The sequence below is a fragment of the Asterias rubens genome, chromosome 12 (assembly GCF_902459465.1).
Source record: "Asterias rubens chromosome 12, eAstRub1.3, whole genome shotgun sequence".
Taxonomy (NCBI): domain Eukaryota; kingdom Metazoa; phylum Echinodermata; class Asteroidea; order Forcipulatida; family Asteriidae; genus Asterias; species Asterias rubens.
This window is the reverse complement of record NC_047073.1, coordinates 15150689-15174528: the sequence shown is the minus strand read 5'-3', so window position 1 is coordinate 15174528 and position 23840 is coordinate 15150689. Positions and strand designations below refer to the sequence as shown.

The 23840-nt window shown below is 39.7% G+C and overlaps 1 protein-coding gene across 6 annotated transcripts; it reads right to left on the bottom strand.

Moving 5' to 3' along the window:
* Positions 1–654: 654 nt before the first annotated feature.
* Positions 655–23697, bottom strand: LOC117297629 (disabled homolog 1-like). 6 transcript variants are annotated; one of them, XM_033780759.1, is made up of 10 exons: positions 23442–23697; positions 14267–14320; positions 12690–12811; positions 11529–11618; positions 11144–11275; positions 9626–9805; positions 8992–9084; positions 5530–5787; positions 3146–4969; positions 655–1865 (listed from the first exon to the last, which is right to left on the bottom strand). In XM_033780759.1, exons 2-9 carry the CDS (start codon positions 14283–14285, stop codon positions 3149–3151), a joined length of 2715 nt encoding a protein of 904 aa, XP_033636650.1. In that variant the 5' UTR covers positions 14286–14320; positions 23442–23697; the 3' UTR covers positions 655–1865; positions 3146–3148. The 6 variants fall into 6 exon arrangements, with proteins under 6 accessions (XP_033636650.1, XP_033636655.1, XP_033636651.1 ...); XM_033780764.1 differs by having other exon boundaries at positions 23649–23689; XM_033780760.1 differs by lacking the exon at positions 23442–23697 and adding an exon at positions 16706–16974.
* Positions 23698–23840: the final 143 nt, after the last annotated feature.

Here is a 23840-nt window from a genome sequence, read left to right as displayed (position 1 = left end):
CATTTTAAAAGGTCAGAAGGTCATACATATCTCTCCCAGCAGAAGTTAAACTGAGTTACCGATGCAGGTAGCTAAAATACACAATGTTATCAAATAATTGATGGTGATTAACAATTTGTGGAAAGTTCACCACAACATACTAAAACATTATGCTGCTAAAAAGGTCCACTTATGTGTGACAATAATTTTGGTAGACATGACAACACCTTTCCACCAGACCATTGGCAATAAAAGAGGCAGCATGCAACTGAACACTTTACTGTGATAATTTCAGAACTGTATAGAAAGCAACAAAGCATGTTATAAGTGCCGATATATATTTCTTACTGAAGATATTTTCTGCTACTTCAAAATGGAAAAACATTTAAATGTTTTTGTTTATATATTTATGGGGCAACAAAATCAACCGTTCCAGAAAGAGACATAATTTTAGGCATGCATACAGCAAAATGCAGATGTTTCTGTGCGGAAGGAATTTTCTGGGAAAAAATTCTCATGAGATGTTTTAATAATAATTTCAAAAACTCTTACAATGATAAACATTAATTTTGTTTTTTACCGATGTGTGCTAGCACTGTATATTTAGTACTTTCCCGAGTCCTGTGAAAAAATATCACAGGCATAATCCTCGGGCGGGATTCGAACCTACGACCCTTGCAATTCTAGAGCAGTGTCTTACCAACTAGACTACCGAGGTTGCCCGGTAGCTAGAGGCAGTTCGATTCCTATGGCAGTGGGTACTGCATCAATAGCAAAGTTAACATCTCTTTATCCCCAATGCAAATAACGAAAAAACAATTCTCGACTCGACCTAGTTTGTGGCCAATCTGAGATGACTACAATGACAACTACGTAATGTCCAAAATTATTTCTGGTTTTGAAGCCAGGAATTAACTGTCGGAAAAGCAAACTTAATCACTATACTGGCCAAGAATCCCACTGGAGAGAAGACAAGGGAGGAAGCTTTAGTTTTAGATGTTGGAGGAAAACCTCAGAAAATTATACCGGGGGGAATCCATGTACTTGGGTAGGGACTGGAAACCCAATCCACATAGTGCCTCGGAAGGATTTGAACCAATGCAAGTAACAATACTACTACGCAAACCCGACTGCCAATTACAGCAATGAACCATTAAAGAAAGAGGCTAAAAAACACATCTTTTTCATCTTGCAACCTACACCTGTTATTTTTGTTCCAAACAGTTGACTTAATTGGATCATTAAACTGTATAATATCGCAGGCTTAAGCACACGGCTTAGGTAAAGAAAAAGTACTTATTTTAATGAAATATCTGCTGGCAAACAAGCCGTTGATTTCACCAAACTCTTCCTAACTGAGGATTAATCTTAAGACTTAGGATGAGTCCCAGCCCTGCTATGTAGCATGTAAACTTTAAGATTAATCCTAAGTTAGGATGAGTTAATCCTAGCGTTTCATGAAATCGGCTGCAGGAGGCCCTATTGTTTCAACCAGCAACAACATAGCACACTCACTTTTATAAAACTGGAAAAAATATAAATTGGGAAGATAGCTTGATTTTCTTAATAGCCAAAATGATGTGTTTTAAAACCTAAATATTTCTTTTCTGACATTCAAAAAAGCATAATACTGATAATATAAAAAAACATAATGTGAATTAAATTTTTTAATATCAAGTTTTAAAATCTCAATATTAAGAGAACAATAGTTGCTTTTAAAGAAATACAAAAAATGAGTTGAGTCAGCCTTATTTAAAAATCTAAAACTGTATGCGAAGATTTACTAATGTTTGTGTGCTTGTTTACAACTACACTGTGGTAAAGATAAACATGCGTTGGTCCACAGGTACCTTACTATTAGCAGCCATTCAGGATCTTGAAGAAGCCTAAGGAATAAAAGAAACACATGTCGTTATGGTGTGTCATGGCCGACCCGGATAAAGGCACCGGACTCAAGCTCTGGTGTTTCTAATCAGCAGCGTGTGGGTTCTAGTCCTGGTCATGACACTTGTCGAGAGGTTTCGCAAGCGTGCGGATACAGATACAGATACGGATATGATAACTGTATCCGTTCACGCCAGCCACATCTTGGATTTTGTTTCGCAAACTATAGGTATGAGTGCGCTCACATTCACCATGACTGTTTTTCTGACAAACATGACCGATAGTAGTCTTGAAATCAATTGTTAAGACGATACACTCATCCTCTATCCCAGTGTGTATGCGAGTCAGTGGCAATAAGAGCTGCCATGCGCTACCTACGACCGTTGCATGAATGAATCGCACTGTGACTGTTGCATTAACGGCAGAATGTGTATTTGTAACAAATAGGCAGCGCCTAACGACTTGTCATCAAGTCTAGACCGATAGAGACCCTGTGTTTTATACACTGTATTTTCTCATCGCTTTGCTTGCAAATGACTAAAAATTTTCTATCTATATCAAGCACGATACCAGTGAAAGCAATTACGTGGGAAATATATTTAATCTTGGACAAAAATACAACTGAAAGTCTGCAAAACAGTATCGGTTTTTCTACGACGTGTATGAGCTCCTGTATCCATTGCAAACCTGTGTGCAAAATACGATAGTCGCTGATACGCGTCACATGAACACATAAAGTGTCGGCGTATCGGTATCCGTATGTGTATCCGTACACTTGCGAAACCTCTCTCTTAAGCAAGACACTTAACCAATAGGATGGGATGTAAAGCTGTTGGTCCCGTTTGTTGTGTAACGCACGTAAAAGAACCCAGAAGTGTTCGTCCCGGTGTTCCTTGTCAGATCGGCAGCATATTGAGCCACAGCACCTTGTAAACCATTAAAGACACTGGACACTATTGTTATTTGTCAACGACCAGTCTTCTCACTTGGTGTATCTCAACATGCGCATATAACAAACCTGTAAACAAATTTAGCTCAATCGGCCGTCAAAGTTGCGAGATAACCATGGAAGAAAACAAAACTTTGTCACACGAAGTTGTGTGCTTTCAAATGCGTGATTTCGAGACCTCAAATTTTAAATCCGAGGTCTCAAAATCAAATGCGTGGAAAATTACTTGTTTCTCACTGAGTGCTGTATAAGAAGCCACTATTATTGTTGTTATTATTATTATCAAGGTTGAACCCTGGAAGACGTTAGATAATATACCCAAACAATACTTACAAATCACTTGTTACTAGGATTACCAAAATCAAAGGCACCGAATGGAGAATCATCAAAGAGAGGTTGACTGCCGGCTGGTTTCTGTCCGATCTTCACGTCGCCGAGTCCAAAGGGATCTGTCCGTACACCAGAAATATCATTACTACCATTGGATTGGTGAGCCGTGTTAACTGTGGCAAAAGTTCTGTGGTACGTGGTTGATGATGGGGAGGAGGAAGATGGTGATGAAAATGATGCAGATGACGACGCCATGATTGAGGTTGGGTTTGAGACAGTCTCGACCTGAGGCCCAGCCTGTGGAGGCAAGACAAAGACCTTCTTGACAGTGGGCGACCCTCTCAGGAAGGGATCGTCGGCAAAAGGGTCATCGGCAACGGGGATGATCGGAACGGCAGCTAGCTTGCTTAGAGAGGGGTTAGACGAGGAAGTGGTCATGTGATGGTGAGCCTGACGATGCATGAGAAAAGAGTCCGGTACCGGTGCTGAGCTTGATAGAATGTCGATTGCATTGTCTGAAACAGGAGCGTCGAGTCGGGACGCCATCCTGGAAGAGTGGATGTTCTTGGCGATGCTGACTTCCATGGATGACGTTGCTGTGTTATGGCAGGAAGATTGGGGTGACTGAGAGGGTAATGAGTTTGACAGTGCCATGGTACCTGTTGTGCCTGTGGGTGAAGCTAATGACGTGTGGGGAGTTGGGATGGCATTGTCTGTAGTTAGGTTATGGATAACAGGGGGACTCTGCTCCCGTCCTGGAGAGGACAGGTTCCCAGTGCTATTCGAATGAGTTGAAGCGAGATCCGAAATGGCGGCCTCGTCATTGCCATGCAGGTTATTGTCAATGTCTAACGAAGCCAGGTTGGAAGGTAGTGAGGAAGGGTTTCTTGTTAGGGATGGTGCTGTTATGAGGTTAGCAGTTATTGGGGAAGTTCTTAATTGATCCCCTGCAGAGTCAACAGACAAGTTAGGGGCTGCAAAGGAATGGGATTTGACCCGAGGGGGTACCGGAAGTGGGGAAGTGCCCTCCGAGGCGGAGAGGCTACTTCTGGATCTCCGCGGAGGGGGAGGAGGAACGTCTACAACATCATCAAACTTTAAACTGATACCGTGGCTAAGGATTTCCACCGGCAAAGGCGGCGGTGGGCCTTGAGGAGAGGGCAAGCTGAAATCATCAGTGATGTCAAATGTTTTTGTGAGATCGAGTGACATTGCAGGTAAATTACCAGAAGCTGTGATGTTACTAGGTTCTGCTCCCGGGTTGAATTCAGGTACTTTGACCTCGCCGGGTTTGGCCATCTTAAACCCAGCGAATGGATCTTTCTTCTTGGGGTCCTTGGTCTCAGGGCCTTGTCCCAGAAGACCGATGGAACCAAAAGGGTCTGGCTTCTTGGCTTGCCCGTTCTTTTCGACCGGCTTAGGGTGGACCTGCTGAGGCTGAAGGGTGAACGCATCAAACGAGTTGGATGTGGTGGTCGCAGTGCTGCCAAAGAGATCCTGTCGTTGTTGTGGTTGCTGTTGCATGGGTGCTTGCCCCATGCCCATCGGTGCTTGCCCCATGCCCATCGATGCTTGCCCACAAGCCATGGCTGGCTGGCCCATTCCCATTGGCGCTTGGCCCATACCCATTCCCGCCTGGCTGAAAGGCTGCTGTTGGAACCCGCCACCCATACCAGGTTGTGACATACCAAATCCGCCCATACCTCCTCCAAATGGATTTGTCGATGCTGGAGCTGCAGCAGGCTGGGGCGGGGCAGTAAAGGTATCCTTAAATTCCTTGAAGAGGTCGTCAGATGGTTTGGCAGAGCCTGCAGGGGCAGCTTGTACCTTGATTAAAAAGAAAGCGATAGTTGCGTCAACATAAAGTTTGATAAAGGCAGATGCGATATTTGCCCCTTTTAGTAGAACAATTGAAGTGTTGGAGTAACATAAGGAATTAAGCAACTAAAGATTCAAGTTGATCTCAAATTGAAAATGAAAGTGTTTTGATCAGAGCTCCGTTCAAATTTGCAACCTAAGTTATAAATTTGTACAGAGCTTCAATAAACCTTTGAGAAAAATGTAATTCAATAATTTTGGTCTGCATAAAATTTGACTTGATTTCATTTGAATTAGTTCGGATAAAATTTAGCAAGAACATGGCAAAAAAGCAAACATAGTTTGATAACAGAAGGATAAAAATGCAAACATAAAAAGTAAAGCAAAAACAGGAAAGAAAACCGGCACAAAATTATCCCAGGATAGCTCATAAAGATCCAACCAGTTAGACTCATTTTCATTGGGGTCATGTAAAATACAGGACTGATAAACTTCACAGATCTGTCATCTAACTTTGTGTGTCTCACTGTATACATGAAAAATTCTATTTTCTCAGGAAAAAAAAATACCTGAACTTCTCCGAAGAGATCTGCGGATGGTGCAGGTTGCACAGGGGCAGCCGCAGGGGGTACCACGGGGGCAGGGGCCTGCCGCGGGGCGGCACGGGGCACAGCCTGAGGTGGACGCAATGGTGGTGGGGGCTGTAGTGGAGGCGATGTAGCTGGGGCGAATGGGTCTGCTGTGGTGGATGAAGTAACGACAGCACCGGGGCTGAAGGGATCTGCATCGGGGGAATTAAGGTCCAACTGCTCCATGGCTGTGATACCCTGAAAATATAACAAAACAATAGTTTGGGTCATTTTGGTTTTAAAGTATTTGGTGTCGACTGTTCCATGGCTGTAATGATGCCCTGAAAAATAAAGAAACATTAACTCGGTCATTTTGGTTTATAAGCAATTGACGCAGAGGAGCTCTTTAAAGGGAAAAGAGAATATTTAGTGTTCGATATAAAGCATGGTTCACCACCCCCCATTGGCTATAAAAGAAAATCATTAGAATCAATACTTAACCTTTGGAAGTACTGGAAAAATGTGACAGAGCAAAGGTTACAGCAATTTTTTAAATGCAAAGAAGAATGAATTCTTACAATGTACTTTACCCCCTAATTACTCACACACTCAACATGTAATCTATCACAGAATCGTTCATGTATCTCCAGCAAGTGACAGGTCCATGACAACATATCCACAAACCCCTCCCTCCCCATCTGCTTCGCCCACTCCACCTTAACCCAGTCCGTTGACCTGTCCTCCCCGCCTGCTGTAACATCAGGAGGGAAGTACTCGATTTCTTGGGAGAAGCGCACCCCGCAACTTGGCCTTCGTTTGTTGTTGGGGCGCTTGTGAGTGAGTGCCGACATCTTGGGGTCATGTCTTAATCACTATAGAGGTAACCTTGGGAAATGACATTTCGGCCCCAATGTCGCATGGCTATAAGCGGACGATGACTACACCACTTATTTACATACAGCTCTTACACACAGTTTTAACCCATACGAACACGTACCTTATCACACAAACAATATAGACAAAAAGGAAACTTGAAACGCACAATGTGTAAAAACCTATTTTTTTTTTTAAAGGAATTTTCAATTGTGGGTTGTGTTTCTTCGGAGGGGAGAGGAAGGCAAACAAAAATTCTAAGAAAAACTTTGCGATTTATGGTTGAAAGAACAGGAAACTATAGTATCCTGATGTAAGCATGAGTCATCAATTCAGTGAGACACTCCAGTGATAAATGTATACAGGGCTGTTCCAACAAGGTTAAATGCTTTACATGTGGCAAGGTGCAGTCCGCGAAATAACCCACAGCACCCACTGCAATTGCTGTGGTGCCCTAGATGATTTTGCTGTGGTGCCCTTTGAAAAGTTCCAACACAAATAAAAATTTTCCTCATAGAAATGCCCCTTACTAGGGGCAAAATCGCTGTGCCTCATCAAGAGCGAAGTTCAGGGCCTAAAGGTATACATGTACACAATGAGAGAAACTGACTGGGTATTATTTTGAAACTATTTGGGTTGAATAGATTAAGCTTGGGCGATATCGATTTATTTTATTCACGATATATCGCCGACAATATATCGCGATATTCGAGATAATCGCGATTAATGAAATTTGACATCATTAGTCTTCAAACTCCAAGTGAAAGTTGTAGAAGAGACAGTCATAGCTTAAGAGAGGTGTTCTAATGACCTATTCTTCTGGTTTTACTCCAAGCCTATGGGGTGCAAGATGTCTCAGCTAGCAAATACATCGCGATATTTAATCGATATTGCGATATATCGCGATATATCGATGTTTCGATTAAAACCAAATCCATCCGATATCGAAATTGTTTCCAAATTAATATCGCGATATTCGATAATATCGTGATAGCGCCCAAGCTTAGAATAGATGTTAAATTTGCATTGGGGATAAAGAATAATATTTTATTTTTTTACCCATAATTATACACTTTGCTGTAATGTGTGTTAGCACTGTACGTATACTCAGTACTGTGAAAAAAAAAATCACAGGCATTAGTATTATTATTATCAATGAAAAATTGACTTGAGCAGCACTTGAACCTGTGACCTCCAGATCAACGTGCCGGCGCTAATTCACACGACCATCGAGAGGACGAACGGTTTGGATTATCGCACAAACTTTACAGGAACATGAAGGACTTCGGACTCGATACGAGGGGGGGGGGGGCTGTGCTGAGATTTTACATACTTCCACTCAAACAAGAGAGTCAAAGGAGAAAAGGCACTGAACCCAAATGACATTTGTCCCTTTATTGACTGTTAATTTCTGTATCATCACCATAACACCCATTGCTAATCATGTTCATTTCTGCCACGCTATTTTCAAGGAAATTGTAATACATGTATTAATCATAAAGAAACAAGAATACGTGGATTCATTTTAGAGTGGTACAGTCTATGATAACAATGGAAAACATGGGAAAATGTTAATACATCCCGACATGAAGTTCAATCTTGCTGAAAATTGGGGTTGTGATGAGCATTTTACTACAAGTTGCTTGCGGCCGCTTGCAACTTGCGGCCGCTTGTTTCCAAAACAAGGTATATTCGATTGTTAATAATTTATGGGGCAAAAAATCAGCAAAAAAATTGCAATGGCTAGGCTCATAGCGATGCAATGAACAGTCTTTAAAAGGTTAAAAAAGTTGTGTAGAATTTTTTTTTTTGAGGCAAATACTGCTTTATTGATTGTCTTCAATACATTCAAGGTTAACATTTGAACAAGTATTAGTTAAGATGGCTACAACGAGTTCTGTTATTTTTTGCACAGAACTCGAGAAAGTACTGAGTAAACAGTGCTAACACACATCAGTGTATATAGGTAAAACCAAAATTAATGGTCTTTATTCCTGACGCAAATTTAACATCTATTAACTTGCAATTATTATATATTTGGTTTGCGGTAACACCATGTGTGTATCTACTTGCCAGGTAGAGTTTGTTCTTAGAGAACTGCCTTACTTTATTCTACTACCGCGGAGTAGATTATCGGATGTTCGGGAGACTTCTCAGTTCAGAAAAGAACTGTCCTGCTTTTTAACTACTACGTTTTGACTAGCTTGCGCTAGTTATCGTCAGGACGATGACTAGAGCAAGCTAGTCGAAACATTGAGACCAATTCAAGAACTGACTCTGCAAAAGTGCAGTTAATTACGATCCTATCAACTAAAGTAGTAGTCCCAGCCTATTTTCTATACCTTCCGCCCGGTAGTGCATGTAGTTAAGAAGCAGGACAGTTCTTTTCAGAACTGAGAAGTCTCCCGAACATCCGATAATCTACTCTGCGGTAGTAGATTAAAGTAAGACAGTTCTCCAAGAACAAACTCTACCTGGCAAGTAGATACACACATGGTGTTACCACAAACCAAATATATATTGATACCTCACCATGCAATGCCTCAAATCCTAAATAACTTGCAGAAGTTTATTGAAAAGTGAACATACCATTTGAAGATTGCTAACTTCATTTTCCAAGCTCACTAAGCTGGATATTGCCGTCTCTTGAGGCTCAGCAGTCGTCAGTGTAATCGGAGATTCCTGTTTCATGACAAAAAAAGTGAATCAGATAAAACAAAAATGTCAACCAGTCAGTAACAATAACAGAGTAGAAACCATTTAAGAACTCAATTCACAGTAGTGAAGTTCATAACAAGTAGTCCCCTTGATCCATTACAGCGGAAGTAGTAGTAGTTCCGGCTGGTGTTGTGTATGAAAAAGCCATTGGAGCGCTACGGTTGCCAAGGTTGTATACTCCCCATGGAGCTGAGAAAGATCAAAGGAATGTTAAAGGCCCAATGACCAAGGCACTAATGTAAAGGGCATTGAGACAGTTAGTGTGAAATGTACTGTATAAGAACTAGTTATTCCTATTAATAACTGTTTTTAATAATTGTTATTATAATTGGATGATACCCAAGCCTACATCCATATGGACTGTAAAGGGGGTTACACCCTGTAGTACAACATAGGTAAAAATTGCCCCTCGGAAAAATAGTTGGTTTGTAGCCCAGACCTTGAAGTGGGCCTCAGGCCTTGTGTTTCTGGCGACTTGGGAAAAAAAAAAAAAATGTAGACTTACAGAGTAGACGTTTTCTTCTGCTGGGGCTTTGGAAGTTGGTGATCCCAGAGGGTTATCGTAGCTCGGTTCAAGATAAACCGTGCTCTCCTCCATGCGCTTCTTCTGCTCTACCACTTCCTTCTGTTTGTTGGACAGCACAATCTCAAACAGATCCTTCAAAGCTATGACCAGTTCATCAGCCTGAGATAAAAGATAGGGTCATAGATTAGGTTTTGTTTAAAAATGTTGATTTATTTGTAAAATTATCAAGGTACAATGAAAGTTGCTTGTGAAAGTTTAAGCTGAAAGTTTAAGCTGAAACTTCAACTGTCAATCCATACACGTTTAGTAAGGGACAGCGGGTACCAACCACATCTCTGGCCCCAGCATACATGTCAAATACAGACACTTAGAAATACAAGATTCATGCATGAATCTTGCTTAGCACAAATCTTACTCAGCAGAAACACCTTACAAGCTGACCATGTCAAAAGCATGTTCCTCTCAACTGATTTATGTTTTGGTCCCTTCCCTTTTGTTTTTCTCTTCCTGTGTTACAGCGCTTTGAGCACCTTTGGTGGATTTCAGCGCTTCACAAGACTTTATTATCTTCAAGGAGGCTTCAATCCTTGATTCCGATTGGTCAATCCATAGCAACAAGGAGTGTGATATAATCTTATAATCGCACGGCCAATCATGACACCCTGCGTCTTGTGTGTTCTAACTCCACGAATTGCGCTTTTACAAGCTTATTGTCCAGCTTAAATATCAAAAGTTAACGTAAGATCAAAAGTTGCACGTTTGCGTCAAATGCTGATCGTCACATGCATTGTTTGAAGTTTGCTTGAAGATAAATTCATTATCTCACCCGCGCTTGCGGAAATACAGAAAAAAAGGGCGCCTTAATGAATAAGGGACGCAAAAGCACTATATACTTTCCGTATTCTACTCGTGCTCGGGTAATAACTTTTATTATTATTTCTTTTCGATGATAAGTATTCTGGGTTCTTATACAGCAATCTTCCTTAACACTTTCCACTGGCCTAATGCCAGTTAAAATACCAGATGACCAGTCACAATTCATTCTGAGTGGTTTGTCTGGCTACTCCAGTATTGAAAAGCATCTCTTATTTCACGTGAAGTATGGACTAGTGGAAAAGGTGATTGACCAGTGCAATAACAAGCTAACTGACCCTGCTGAACAATCACTAAAAAAGTTAAGGGCAAACCCAGGTCAAGTTCACGCAAAGACCAATGTTTAACGAGTAGATATTCAGTGACGTACAGAGGGCATGCGTAGAGGTTGTAGTGCGAATGACTCTTGTCATGTCATCTCAGGGGAGGGGCAATTTAAGCACGTTATCATTTTGTTACAACTGTGTTATGAAAGCTGCTGTTGGTAACCAATGATGCACCATGCCAAGTAGGTTGGTTCCAAATAGTTGACTACCGTAGTTCAACTAGACAGAGTTTGGGCAATGATAGTCAAATTATGGTCAACGACAGTCCTTGCGCAAACTTGGCCCTTGTTGTACGTACCTGATTCTGTGTCTTGATGGCGTAGAATTTGTGGTTGCCAGCTTCACCGTAGATGTAACCAAAGGCCCGCTTGTCAGTCGGATCTCGTGAAATAAACGAAATCTTTATGACATCATGTGTGTGTAGGTTTGCCTGTGGAAGAAATAATGTACAAATACAAATAAAGCACTGGCGCCAACTATATGCAGGGCTCGTCAGTGCCTTTGTGCACTTACTATTTTCTCATAGAGGAGCCTTTCCAAAATAAAACGTCTTGGTGCCCTTGTCATTTCAAAGGAAGTGCCAGGTATTTTATTATTACAATTACCAAAAATTGATATCATTTTAATATTTTGTATCAGGATTGTGAAATTCAGAAATATTTAAGAAATACTTTTCATCTTACCAATGACTTTAAGTCAATTATCTTAATGCCTTCTAATGACACGTTGACGATGATTTGCTGTTTGTGTTCTCCGGCTGTTTTGACAAGGGCCTAATTGGTTAAGAGAAAGAAAAAGTAATTAAGAAAAGGGAAGTCTCAACTGCCAAATTGCGTGTTAGATTTGAATATTGTCTGGTACCTTGACCTGCTTGATCATAAGCTGCTTAAAGGAACATTACAGAATTGGTTTTTGCTAACAAAACAGTTGCTGGCAGTGTAAGCACTTTATGTAATCCACCGTTTACATTAACTGACAAACCTGTCGAAGTTTGAGATCGAACGGCCATCTAGATCACGAGAGAATAGTGAAAAACTGATTACAAATTTTGCAATGCATCGATGCCAAACAAAATATGAATAAAACGCTCACTGAGCGATAAACTCCAAACGCAAAATTAGATTATTTATTTCTCATCAAATATGACATTTCAGACATAAATATTTCAAGGGATGTTTCTACTATCATCATCCTTACCCCGTGTAAGTTTTTTGTAAATCTGTGATCATCACAATTTTTGTTTCTTACCAATTCTGTAACGTTCCTTTAAGTTTGAATCTCTGGTAAAGTATGTGTATATTTCATTTCAAAAGGTGGTATCGTTTTTGAGAAAATCTGAAGCAAATTATTTCCACACAGGAAGAGAAATCTCTTAAGGAATACTTAATCTATGAAGCACTACTTGGGGCAATCTGATGAATTTTTACAAAACGTCCTTTCACTTAAAGGGTTTTGATACCTTTTGTAGATCAAGTTTGACATGACATGAATCACTACACATAGTGAATGAAGTTGTACACATGGAGCTTTAGCTCCATGATGTAGTCGTCACGTTTTTGAGGGAAAAAAAGGTGAAAATCACAGAGCAAAGTTTTCAGGAGAGACGCATACATCCGTTGTACATGCTAAAATAATTTTTGTCTCACTGAGATGAAACATATTTTTTTGAAATTGTTTCATTCATTTCTCAAAAGCTACAGCACCCAATGCACTTAAGCAAGCATACTTTAAAGGAAGCTTTCTACCATCTTTATCTTTAAATCGTGTAAGTTTAATATTAATCTGTGGATGTTTGTGTTTTGTGTCCTACAAAAAGTACCCAGACCTTTTAAACTTTCACCTACCTTTAATTTTCCCATCGTATCCAGACACATTTTGTCGCCTCTGGCCTCCTCTACCGTATCAATTCCGATTAGTTTGGCTCGGAAGTTCTCCCCAAACGCCTTAAACCGCGCCTCTCTTTCCTCTGTGTGTCACGTTTTGATGGAGAAAAAAATTGATTAATTGGAAGGTCACATACAGGTTCGGTACGCCTTAATAATTAGGGCTCAAATTTGGGGTGAAAATTCACAATGCAGAGCTTCTAGCTTAACATTTATTTGTCATTTCAGTTTTACTAAAAAAAAGTCTGAAGAAGTCCGAAAACTAAAAATATTCAGTGACAAAAAAAAGGGATGTAAATTTAAAATGAATTACAATGTAGAAGTAAACGTTAGGCACTCACAATTAAAAATTCAAGAAACAGCAGTTAGACAAACTTTAAAAGGGATGAACTTTGCACAAATAGTGAGAGCTGCATTTAAAATCTATATCTGGAGGTACTACTTGTGTTAATTTGTCAAAAACCAGTATCATCAATTGGTGTATCCCACCATATGCACACAGGATGAAATAATCAAACCAGGACAAATTTGGGCTCAATTGGCAATCCAAGTTGCAAGAAATTTAAAATGAAAACCCACATGAAAATCCACATTTGTGGCATAGATTGGTGTGCTTTCAGATGCTTTGAAAAATACTTTTTCAAATTTACGGGGTGAAAATTACCTATTTTTTCTAAAAAGTCCATTGCTTCAAAGGCGGTCATTTCTAACAATTTTCTATCACATGACAAACCATAATGTAAACTGACTGGTAAACTTTAAGAACTTTGGGTCAAAAAAAGAAAAATTTACTAGAGCAGGATTTGATTATCCAGATGAGGTGCCGGTGCTCCACCAACTGAGCTTTCTAGCCCTAATGTTGACAGTCTCCCTATTTAGTCATTTACTTGTTCATTAATTGAGTAAAAGTCACCTGGAAGTGGTATTTTTTCAAAATGAAGCTTTTGTCACTAATATATGTGTTTTGATGAGTGGAATGTGAATAAACAGTTAACTAAGGTTTTAAAAAATCAGTTCTTATGTTATTTACAAATTTAAGAGTAGACCCCGACCCGAGAGGGCGCTGTTCGTGACGTCAATCGAGGCAGACTTTGCCTGTAATGTGTAGAGTAAACACAATTGCAAAGTACATGTACGAACCAAGTCGTGAGTTTGTACGTTTAAAAAAAAAATTGTTTTTGTTTTTTCCGGCAATGCCGACCAGTTGTATTGCTGCTGAATGCAGAAAAACACTTTTTGAAATGTACCAACTCACGACTTGGGCGTACATGTACTTTGCACGTGTGTTTAGTATACGCATTGCAGGCGAAGTCTGCCTCGATTGACGTCACAAAAGGGGTAGGCGGAGTCAGCCCCCCAAACAACTTTATTTATTTTTTAAACATATAAATCGTGACACACAATTACTAAAAAAATTTTGTTATTGTTCGTAAGCATATACTGTTATGTTTGAAAGAAAAACAATTATATTTCCAAGTGACTTTAAATACCAGAACGGATTTTTCAGAATTTAATATTTTTTACTTCAGTGAACTTACCTCTCTTTTTATTTGACATTTTGTTTGGCTCTATACTCTCATTACCCAGAGAATCTGCACATAAAAAAAAAAAAAAAACTTTATTTTTATCATTTTTGTATTGTGTATTTCTGTTTTTGAAAACCAAAGATTCCTCATACATGTAAGTGATCTTAAAGCCATTATACACTTTTGGTAAACAGTATTGACCAAGTCCCACACTTCGTGTATCACAACATATACATAAAATAACAATCCTGCGGAAATTTAGGCTCAATCGGAGTCGGGAGAAAATAACGGGAAAACCCACTCCTGTTTTCGCGCGTTTCGCCGTGTCATGACATGTGTTTATGAAACAAATCAGTAATTCTCGCTAACGAGAATTTATATTGTTTTACCGTTTTCTCAAAAAGTAAAGCATTTCATGGACTAATATTTCAAGAGAAGTCTTTCACCATTACCTTCTGTAAACCCTGTAAATTATTTGTAAATCTGTGAACTTTTTGTTTTTTTTCTGTACCGAAAGGGTCCAATGGCTTTAATGGCAAAGAATACAATGTACCTTTGATTTTTTGAACCGTTCAGTTGTTTTTAATCCTATTTAAATGTAGGATCTATACAGGAAAACGAACCAAAAGGTGGTAGTAAGAAGACACTATAAATAAATAGTAAACTTGCGGGTACAGCCGTGTGGTAATCTCTTAGGGTGAGTGTTGGCTCTACAAAGAGCCGGTTTGGTCTGGACGTTTCGAACATGTGGGAATGTGGGAACGTGTGGGTTCGAATCCCCAGCCGTGACACCTGTGTCCTTAAGCAAGACACATAACCATTGCTTCGTCCTTCGGATGGGACGTAAAGCCGTTGGTCCCATGTGTTGTTTAAACGCATACGGTAAAAGAACCCAGTGCACTTGTCGAAAAGAGAAGGGGTTCGCCCCGGTGTTCCTGGCTGGACTGGCAGCATATTGCGCCACATCACCTTGTAAACCATTACATTGTGCTTAAGGATTAGGTCTTATATTATCTCAAAAATCGCCCCCACTCCTTGCAGTAATAATACCTGGCGCTTTGTATCCTTTGGCAAAAGGCACGTTATAAATACGGTTATTATTATTATTATTATTAACAGTTTACTCTGCTCGTCTTCAGGTGAAGGTGGTAGGTGGTAGTGTTTCAAGAAATACAGCAACATTATCCATAATCGGAATACACATTCAGAGAATCGTTTCATGCAGAAATGTTTCTCAGAATGAAATGTGTTTGCATCCCTGTCTCTCTAAAACCTTATCCATTTGAAGTCAAATGTTTCTCAGAATGAAATGTGTTTGCATCCCTGTCTCTCTAAAACCTTATCCATTTGAAGTCAAATGTTTCTCATAATAAATGTTACGTTATCAACAGCTGAAGTGCTTCTTACCAAGTCAATTTTAATGCTCACTGTTTTTTTCGGATGAATAACAAAAGGTTTACCCCCTAAAGAGGGGAGTCCAGGGTCAAATTCAGTTTATGATTTGAAGAAAATAATAGAAGGCATGAAAAAGTCTGAATTCAGATAAAAGTCTGAAGTTTCTCATCCCTATACAACCAGCATGAAGGAAAACTTACATAAAATCCAACTGAAGCAAAATTTAACCAACACATGTAATACTTTTCCCCTTCATTTTGAGCAAATGAAACATTGTTAATCAGGACAGTTCTTTTCACAACTTAGAGAAGTCTCAAGAATTCCCAAAATTTTCTTCGCGGTATTAGAGAAGACTCCAGAATTCAGAAAAAAACTACTCCTCGGTAGTAGAATGTTGTAAAGCAAGACAAGTTTCATAAGAACATACATGTAAGCTACCCAGCAAGCTGATACACACATTACCGCAAACCAACACACAAATACCTCACCATGCAATGCTTCAAATCCCATATTTTTAATCCAACCAAAATCTGTGCCCAATACTTTAATATACTATACTACCAATAACATCTTAAGAGCAAACAAGCCACTGCAGAAAACAAACTTACATTTGTACAGTAGTGACAAACATGTATGTTCAAGTTCATGGCACAATGTACGTTAATAATAGTAATAATTTAAGACTTGTAATGCGCACATATCCACCCTGCTGGGTGTTCAAGGCGTTAAGTGTACAACTACAAGTACATGCATAACAGTAGGCCTCCTGGCCTTACAATGTGCCAGTAGACAATAAAAACGGATACCTACTGTACATGTGAAGATTTTCCAATAACTATTGCCGTGTCTTCAAATAATGCAGAAAGCATAAAAGCCACACATTTCTTGTGAAAATTCGCGTTGCAACATGTTCACAATGAAAAAAGGGGTGGATCCAATTTAACCTTTCAGACCTCAGTTGATATTTGTGTAACCTATGGACTCAAACGGTCCACACACACACAGGTACAAAAGTTACCAACATTTTCAGAAGCAATCAGAAGCAACTTTTCTTACAGACTGAAGAAGTTTCAATCAACCAAGCTGAGATCCTTGCCTTGTTCTGGTTTTCCAGATGAAACTGTTTCTTCACCAAGGCCTCCAAATATCAGATACAGTCAACTTCTTACCAAGGGCGAAGCCGGCTGGTACGTCGTCGTCGATGGAAGGTGGCAGTCCTTCCTTTATGGTGGGAGTTGGCTTCAGCAGGAAAAGAAAAAAACACTAGTGGTGTGTTGGTCCCCAAACCAGAGCTCTCAGTGACCCTTGTACCCCAGATCTACACAGGGCAAACAACCCCCAATAAACACTTGTAAGATAAGGCCAAGCAAATACAAAATTGTGTGTGCAGTACTCCAGATAAAGTTGGTGCTTTTTTTTTTTTTTCTCGCCTCCATGTTCTAATCACTGACAAATACGTGTAAGACAAACTTTAACATAACTAATAAATTTGTGCATAGTATAAAAACATGGGTGATAGTTATCTCTTTGATGTAGTACATCGCACATTCAATGTAGCACTAGCAGGGACAATTGTACGTGAACATGTATGTTGCAAACTTTGTAAATGTAAAGATAAAAGGTAGATAATGAGTGACTGGCACAATGACCAGTAAATCTACACTGTTAAACACACAGTGGTCCTTGCTTGCTCAATATGCCTAATGGTACTACACTCACAGGCATATTACTCAGGTGGAATACATAGGATTCAAATTGCCTCTAGCTACCAGGCTATATCGGTTATCTAATTTGTAAGACACTGCTCTAGAATCGCAAGGGTCATGGGTTCAAATCCCACTCGAGTAATATGCCTGTGATTCAGGAAAGTACCGAGTATACAGTGCTAACCACACATCGGTGAATATGGGTAGAAACAAAGAACTAATATTCTTTATCCCCGATGCAAACTTAACATCTAGGCCTCATGTTTTTATTTGAACAAGCACTATGACATGCAGTATAAGCTATCTCAAGTCTTTATAGGCCATACAATCATTACTCAATAGAGTTGAAGAAAAAGAAAGATATTCAACAGTGAAGTACTGTTTTTGAGTGTACTCAGTGTGTTTATATCTTGCAGCCAGGGCCCAGCTGCTTTAAAAGCAGAAAATATAACTTAACAATTGTTTGCTAAGCAGAGATGAGCAGGGTACCAGTCACAATTAATTTGTGCACTCCACATGGTAGTTTAGCTGGTAACCTTACACTGGTAAGCATACCTGTTGTGCTTTAGCTAATTTTGTGCTTTTTTGAAGCAGCTCCATGAAACTAGGCCCTGGACATTCCACCAGTGCATGATGAACACACAAACATTCCATCTTGAGGCTAATGTAAGCAATGATTGTTTACAGAACAGGTGTTTGTTCATGACAGGGTGTTTTGTTACAGAAATAAAGGGGAATGCCAAATGGTGAGCTTTAACAGGAAGGCATGTGAACATGATCAATGCAAATAGGAACCTCAACGGTATAGGTCATGCTGGATTTACATGTAAATGTACACAGCCATAATCATGGGTACATTTTGTACACCTTTTGTTTCAAAGACAACATTTGGACAACAGATAAATTCTGAGTAACTCTTTGCAGATCTTGTGTTCGATAAACCCATTTCATTTCATTTCATTTTTGTTGATTGATACATTATATCAATAATGCATTGAGATAGCTGCTACATTCATGGTGGTTTTTAATTTGTTGTTCATAAAATGGACACAAACAAAAACATGTTCCCATGTTTTAGGCTGGGCACAGCAGGCCTATGTAGTAAACCACAAGGGAAACTGGTTTGGTAAACTTGAAATGATTTGAGGTTTTAACTTTCTCCAAATTTGTTTTAAATGTACAGGGACACTACATGTCAGATTTTGCCTTTTATCATTTTTCAGTGACTAACCATCAGGACCAGTTAGCTTGTCATTTCACTGGCCCATCAGCTTTTTCAAAACTAAAGCCTGCCTGACCACTTGGAGCATGGAGATGGTTGGTTGGAGCATAGAGTAAGATGGTTGTAAGATTCTTAGTGGGTTTTTACTGATTATTTTTGTTCTACGGCTTGTGGGAGCGGAGAGGTTTGGGCAGTTTTTGCTAATGTGGTGTTTTTGTTGAGATATGATTGTTTTTTACTTATCTTTTATCAGTGTATAAATCATAGTTTTATAAATATTTTTTGTTCTAAGTCTTGGAGCTTTTTATCAATGTTTTGACATGTAAATTTTCCATTTCTTTCTTTTTAACGAGGGACAAATAAAATGATTGAATATTGAATGTCGGTGTACCATGGTCCTTTCTCTATGGTGTATTGCCAACACCAAAGCACTGTGTGGTCCAACAGCTACTCAGACATCTGGCACTATAGGACACAACCTGTGTTAAATTGAGTGTGCTTAGTATGGCTACATTCCACCCTAGCACAATGTACCACACACCATGCACTGTGTCCTTGGCAAATTTGTAGACTTGTTTACAAGTCTGAGATCCCAATATTTTCTCTGCATGAGCAACAGAAAAATGCCTCACACAATTAGCCTATCACCATCCTAACTCGCGATCACAGATTACCCACAAGAGGGCGCTGTTTCAGGCAATACTGTACTGGCCGTCAGGTAGACTAGAAACAAAACAACAATCACAGACTTGGAACCAAGTCTAGGCAAATACATTGAACATGTACAGGGTACGTTTGCATTTACTGGTACCTGTGTCTGCAAGTTGCTCGTACTTTAAACACAAGTTGTAATTCAGGTCAGGGCCACTTTCCTCAGACAGTCACCTCAATGGTTTGTACCATAAGTTAAATAAATTACAAACCACCATCTCAAGTGGAGTGGAATAACCACTGCAACCCTCAAGGTGTTCACCCACACTTGAAGCAGTTTTTAATAGTCGAGATTGCTTTAGCCCAGGATAAAAGCACTGGACACGTTTGTTGCACATCCACAAAATGGTAACAGACCTTTACAGGGCACGACTTTGAGAGAAAAATACACAATACTTCAAGGGGCTTAGTTTTACTGTCCAGACTATACATTTTTGTACATGACCAGGATCAAAAAGAGGGAAAAACTTCCCACGCCCTGCTTGAACAATTAAGTACTTTAGGAGAAGATTGATCTTATACGTCTTTTGGGTATAAAGTGTACTAAATGTATAAATTAAGGGAATAAAAGAGTAGGCGACGAGTTCGAAAGGCGAGAGCCTTTATCGCACGGACACGACCCCGCAAGGTTTTAAACGTCCGTTTAAGAATGAGTCACTACTCTTCTATTCCAATTCATAAATACCCTAAATGTCAAAGAGCGAAATAATTTCACAAAATAGACAATGACAAATCTTTTGCGACTTTTTCGCAGTTTGCAAATTTCCACAAAATTTTTCAATAATGTTTCATGCGCGTCGGCCGGTGTGTAGCGCGTGTACACGCATATTGCGCGCTGTAACTGATAGCTATGAATTGCGTTCTGCGTAATTTAAATTGGCGTACATTAGCGTGCGCGCCCAACACGCGAAGCCAGTCGGTCTTAAACAGCTTCAGCTGTGACTTTATCAACCGTTTAAACACCCCCGTAAGGACGCGCTCTCTACCAATAGAAACAGCGAAACTGTCTGGGGTATTTTTGAAAACTAAATCAACAGAATTCAAGGTTAACATTTGAAAATAATCTGTGTCTGTACAATATTTTATTACACAGTGAGGTTTTGGCTGGACTTGTCCGGTCAAAAGTTTACTGGCCCAAGACTAAACATCACTGCCCTTGGGCATGTGGGTCCAGTGTAAAATCCGAGCACTGCTTTAACAATGATTGGTTCATGCACACTACGTGTACATTCTTCATCATCATCAGTAGCGCAGAGCCTCCAGACAACATTCGCTACATGCCATAGGGTACACACATTCCTGCAGTCTGTCTTTATTACAACATGACAGTGTATTGCATCAAGGACAAAGAATTGTAATTTGTTTTAATCCTAATACACTTTGATGTGTTTTAAGCATAGAGTTATATATAAGAACTAGAGGGCGCACGGGTGATGCTTCGTGCACAAACGCGACGGGACCGCAAGAAGACACGCGTGTGCCATTCTGTACTAGCGTTGAATATGAAACACACGTTGGAGTTTGTGTTTATCAAACGCTACGCGATGCTGTTTTGTTCAACTTACACTTTGCACAAACACACGCTATGGAATGCCAGTTTTGTCAACTTAGAAAATGGCCGCCTGCGTGCCTGCCGGGGCGCATATATAGGCCAGTGCGCTCTCTAGTTCTTATATTATATAACTCTATGGTTTTAAGCAATATTTGTTTTTTCCTAATTTCTGTGAAAAAAGGGTCACAGGCAAACCACTCTACTGGTGGGATTAGAACATAGAGCTATATACATGTATAGCTCTATGGATTAGAACCATACCTTTGCATTGCTAGAGCAGAGATCTTACAACTAGACCACCGAGAAAGCCCACTGCTAGCTAGGCAGTTTAGCTCATCAGTGGTCCAGTGAGAGTTCATATAATACAGCCACAGGCATACACTTTGATTATAAAGACAGTGCCTTGTTAAAGACACTGTACACTATTGGTAATTGTCAAAGACCAGTCTTCTCACGGTGTATCTCAACATCTGCACAAAATAACAAACCTGTGAAAATTTGAACTCAATTGGTCGTCGAAGTTGCGAGATAATAATGAAAAAAAAAGCACCCCTGTCACACGAAGTTGTGTGCTTTCATAATGCTTGATTTCGAGACCTCAAATTCTAAATCTGAAAAGACTGGTCTTCGACATTAGCAATAGTGTCCAGTGTCTTCAAGAGCATTCCCCATAGACCATGTGAACTTTGTTTACAATCACTGTGACCTTGTGTATTCTGAAGGTATTCTGGGAATATTGACATTTTGTGTCATAATTTGCAGTCCAGTCCACATAAATACAAGAGTTATGAGAGTAAGCTGGACAAGTTTTGAGATGTGCCCCCTTTCATCATATCAAAAGTTGATAAGAATTAGACAGTGCAATATACGATTTCATGTTTTCTTCCATTAGGCTGTGTACAAATCGTGCCTGCAGGAAGTCCAGGCTCTGTGGCTCTTTTGTAAACATGTGATGTCACAGGTCACATCGTCTATATAACAATAATATTGAGGACTATCTAGTGACGACACATAACCAGTGAAACGACAAACTCACTGGTCCTCCTGGCTAGTCACTGAAAGAGAACAAGGCAAACCTTGGTTGTATTAAAAGTCACAGTAGCACTGCACATTGTGCTTGCCATCATTTAAACAAACACAATTAATATCTGGCACGGTTGCTCCTGCCCTATTGATACTTTTTTGAAATCCGAGAACAGCTGATGACTTGGGCACAATTTATGTTTTGGTCTCATGCCAAGAACTACTTGCAAAGCATCACAGGTTAAGCTAGGAACTTGTAGCCAACATGGCACCAGTATTAGGGATAATTTTATTTTGAAAACAATTAAACACAAAATTTGGACCTACATGTACCATGTACATGAAGGGCTCAAATTTTGAGGGAAAATCCTCAAGACCACAGTAGCTAAAATGTTTTCTAGACCAGAGATATTTTTATACAAACATAATCTACATGAGAAAGTTTCACATGCATTTAACAAGCTTGGTGACATGTTACAAGAGAAGATTGATCTCATTAATGTCTTCATTATACGATAAATTAAAAAGTGCGGCATTGTTATTGAATCGAAAAACACATACTGTAGGCCTACCTATTACCCCCTACAAAGTTTGCACCGTAAAAAAGTTGCAGCTTGTGCAAACTTTAATGAAGATTGCATGCAACACATTACAATATTATTATGAGCACATGCAAGAAAGTTTTCACTCTAAAGCAAGTCAGTTGCAGATGTTCAGGACGGTCTAACGGGGCTATCAATTTCCATTTTTATTTCACAAAATGATGTCACCAGGTATTAATATTAACATTTCTTTACCAATCAAGCTGAATAGTTCAGGACACAAGCAAGGTTTGAGTAAAAACTTCAGCTCCCTCAATAGGCCCTTATGGTAAAAATACAGAGCTTGGACATGTGACAGAGCTTGGACATGTGACAGACCTTGACTGAGGCCTGCTGGGATACTTGCCAAGATGGCAACCTGATATGCTTATGTTGAAGGGGTGAAGTAACCCGAAATAAATCCTAAATCATCTTTAGTTCTGTATCTTCTGTCTCCGTCCTCCTGATAATTCCAGCTTTCACCATCGAACAAAGGTAACACTAGGGAAGCGTTACAAATTGTGGAGAGCACATTATTAACGGAAAAGTTTCCGTATGGCGCCACCACTTTTTCATTCGATATGAAATAATATTATAGTATCTAATTTACCTCAATGAGATATCCTTTTTTGTAAAAATTAGTGAAAAAGTGGTGGCGCCATACGGAATGTTATCCTTATTAACTCGAGATTGGTTCTACCATGGAGCTATACCTCCGGCATGGCCAAGGCCAAGTAAAATAAGGACATTTACAAAGCCAGGTTTGAGAGTTACACATGTCAAAGTGTCAGACACACTTTGTTGGTTTGGCCTTGGAACTTGGGGCTCTTTCTGAATTTTCGCTTTTTGGACACACAGTGACACAGTGTGTGTGTCACTAGCACTGAATTCAAACATGACTAGTTTAGTGGCCGGGGCTAGACCTAAGTATTTGTCTTAATACTACCCTGGCTACCTACTAACTTAGTACGGTATTATAAAAACAAATGTTACTTACTTTGCTTTTTTGGTCAACAGGAACGAAAACGGGTGAGGTCTCTGTTTACTAAGAATGAGTGAGAAGGTACTGTTTTGGTCCCTGAACTAGCCTACCTCCGGCAGTGACCGCCTGCAGGGTGAAGAGTGTGCTACTACAGTGTGTTTTTCCAACTCAAGGGAGCATGGAAAGATCCTGTTATTAAGAAAATGTCGCCTTGTTTCTTACCCACATCGTACGAAAGCACACAAACATCGATCACTGATGGTGTGAGAGGGTCGGCCCACTACTTGTTGTATGTACACGTTTGGTTTAACAACCTCGTGCACCACCTTATCCCCATGTAAAATGAACACGAGATTGAGGAATTTTGGGTCCCAATCTGGGGATGATAACGTCATCAAAAGAGGGCGCTATCAC

Bases quoted from the DNA above. Each gene is read 5' to 3' on its own strand.
- LOC117297629 (XM_033780759.1), bottom strand. The intron at 9,085-9,625 runs GTAAGTCTACAT...GTCATGAAACAG, and splicing joins CAGAAGAAAACGTCTACTCT to GAATCTCCGATTACACTGAC. The intron at 4,970-5,529 runs GTATTTTTTTTT...TTTTTAATCAAG, and splicing joins ATCTCTTCGGAGAAGTTCAG to GTACAAGCTGCCCCTGCAGG.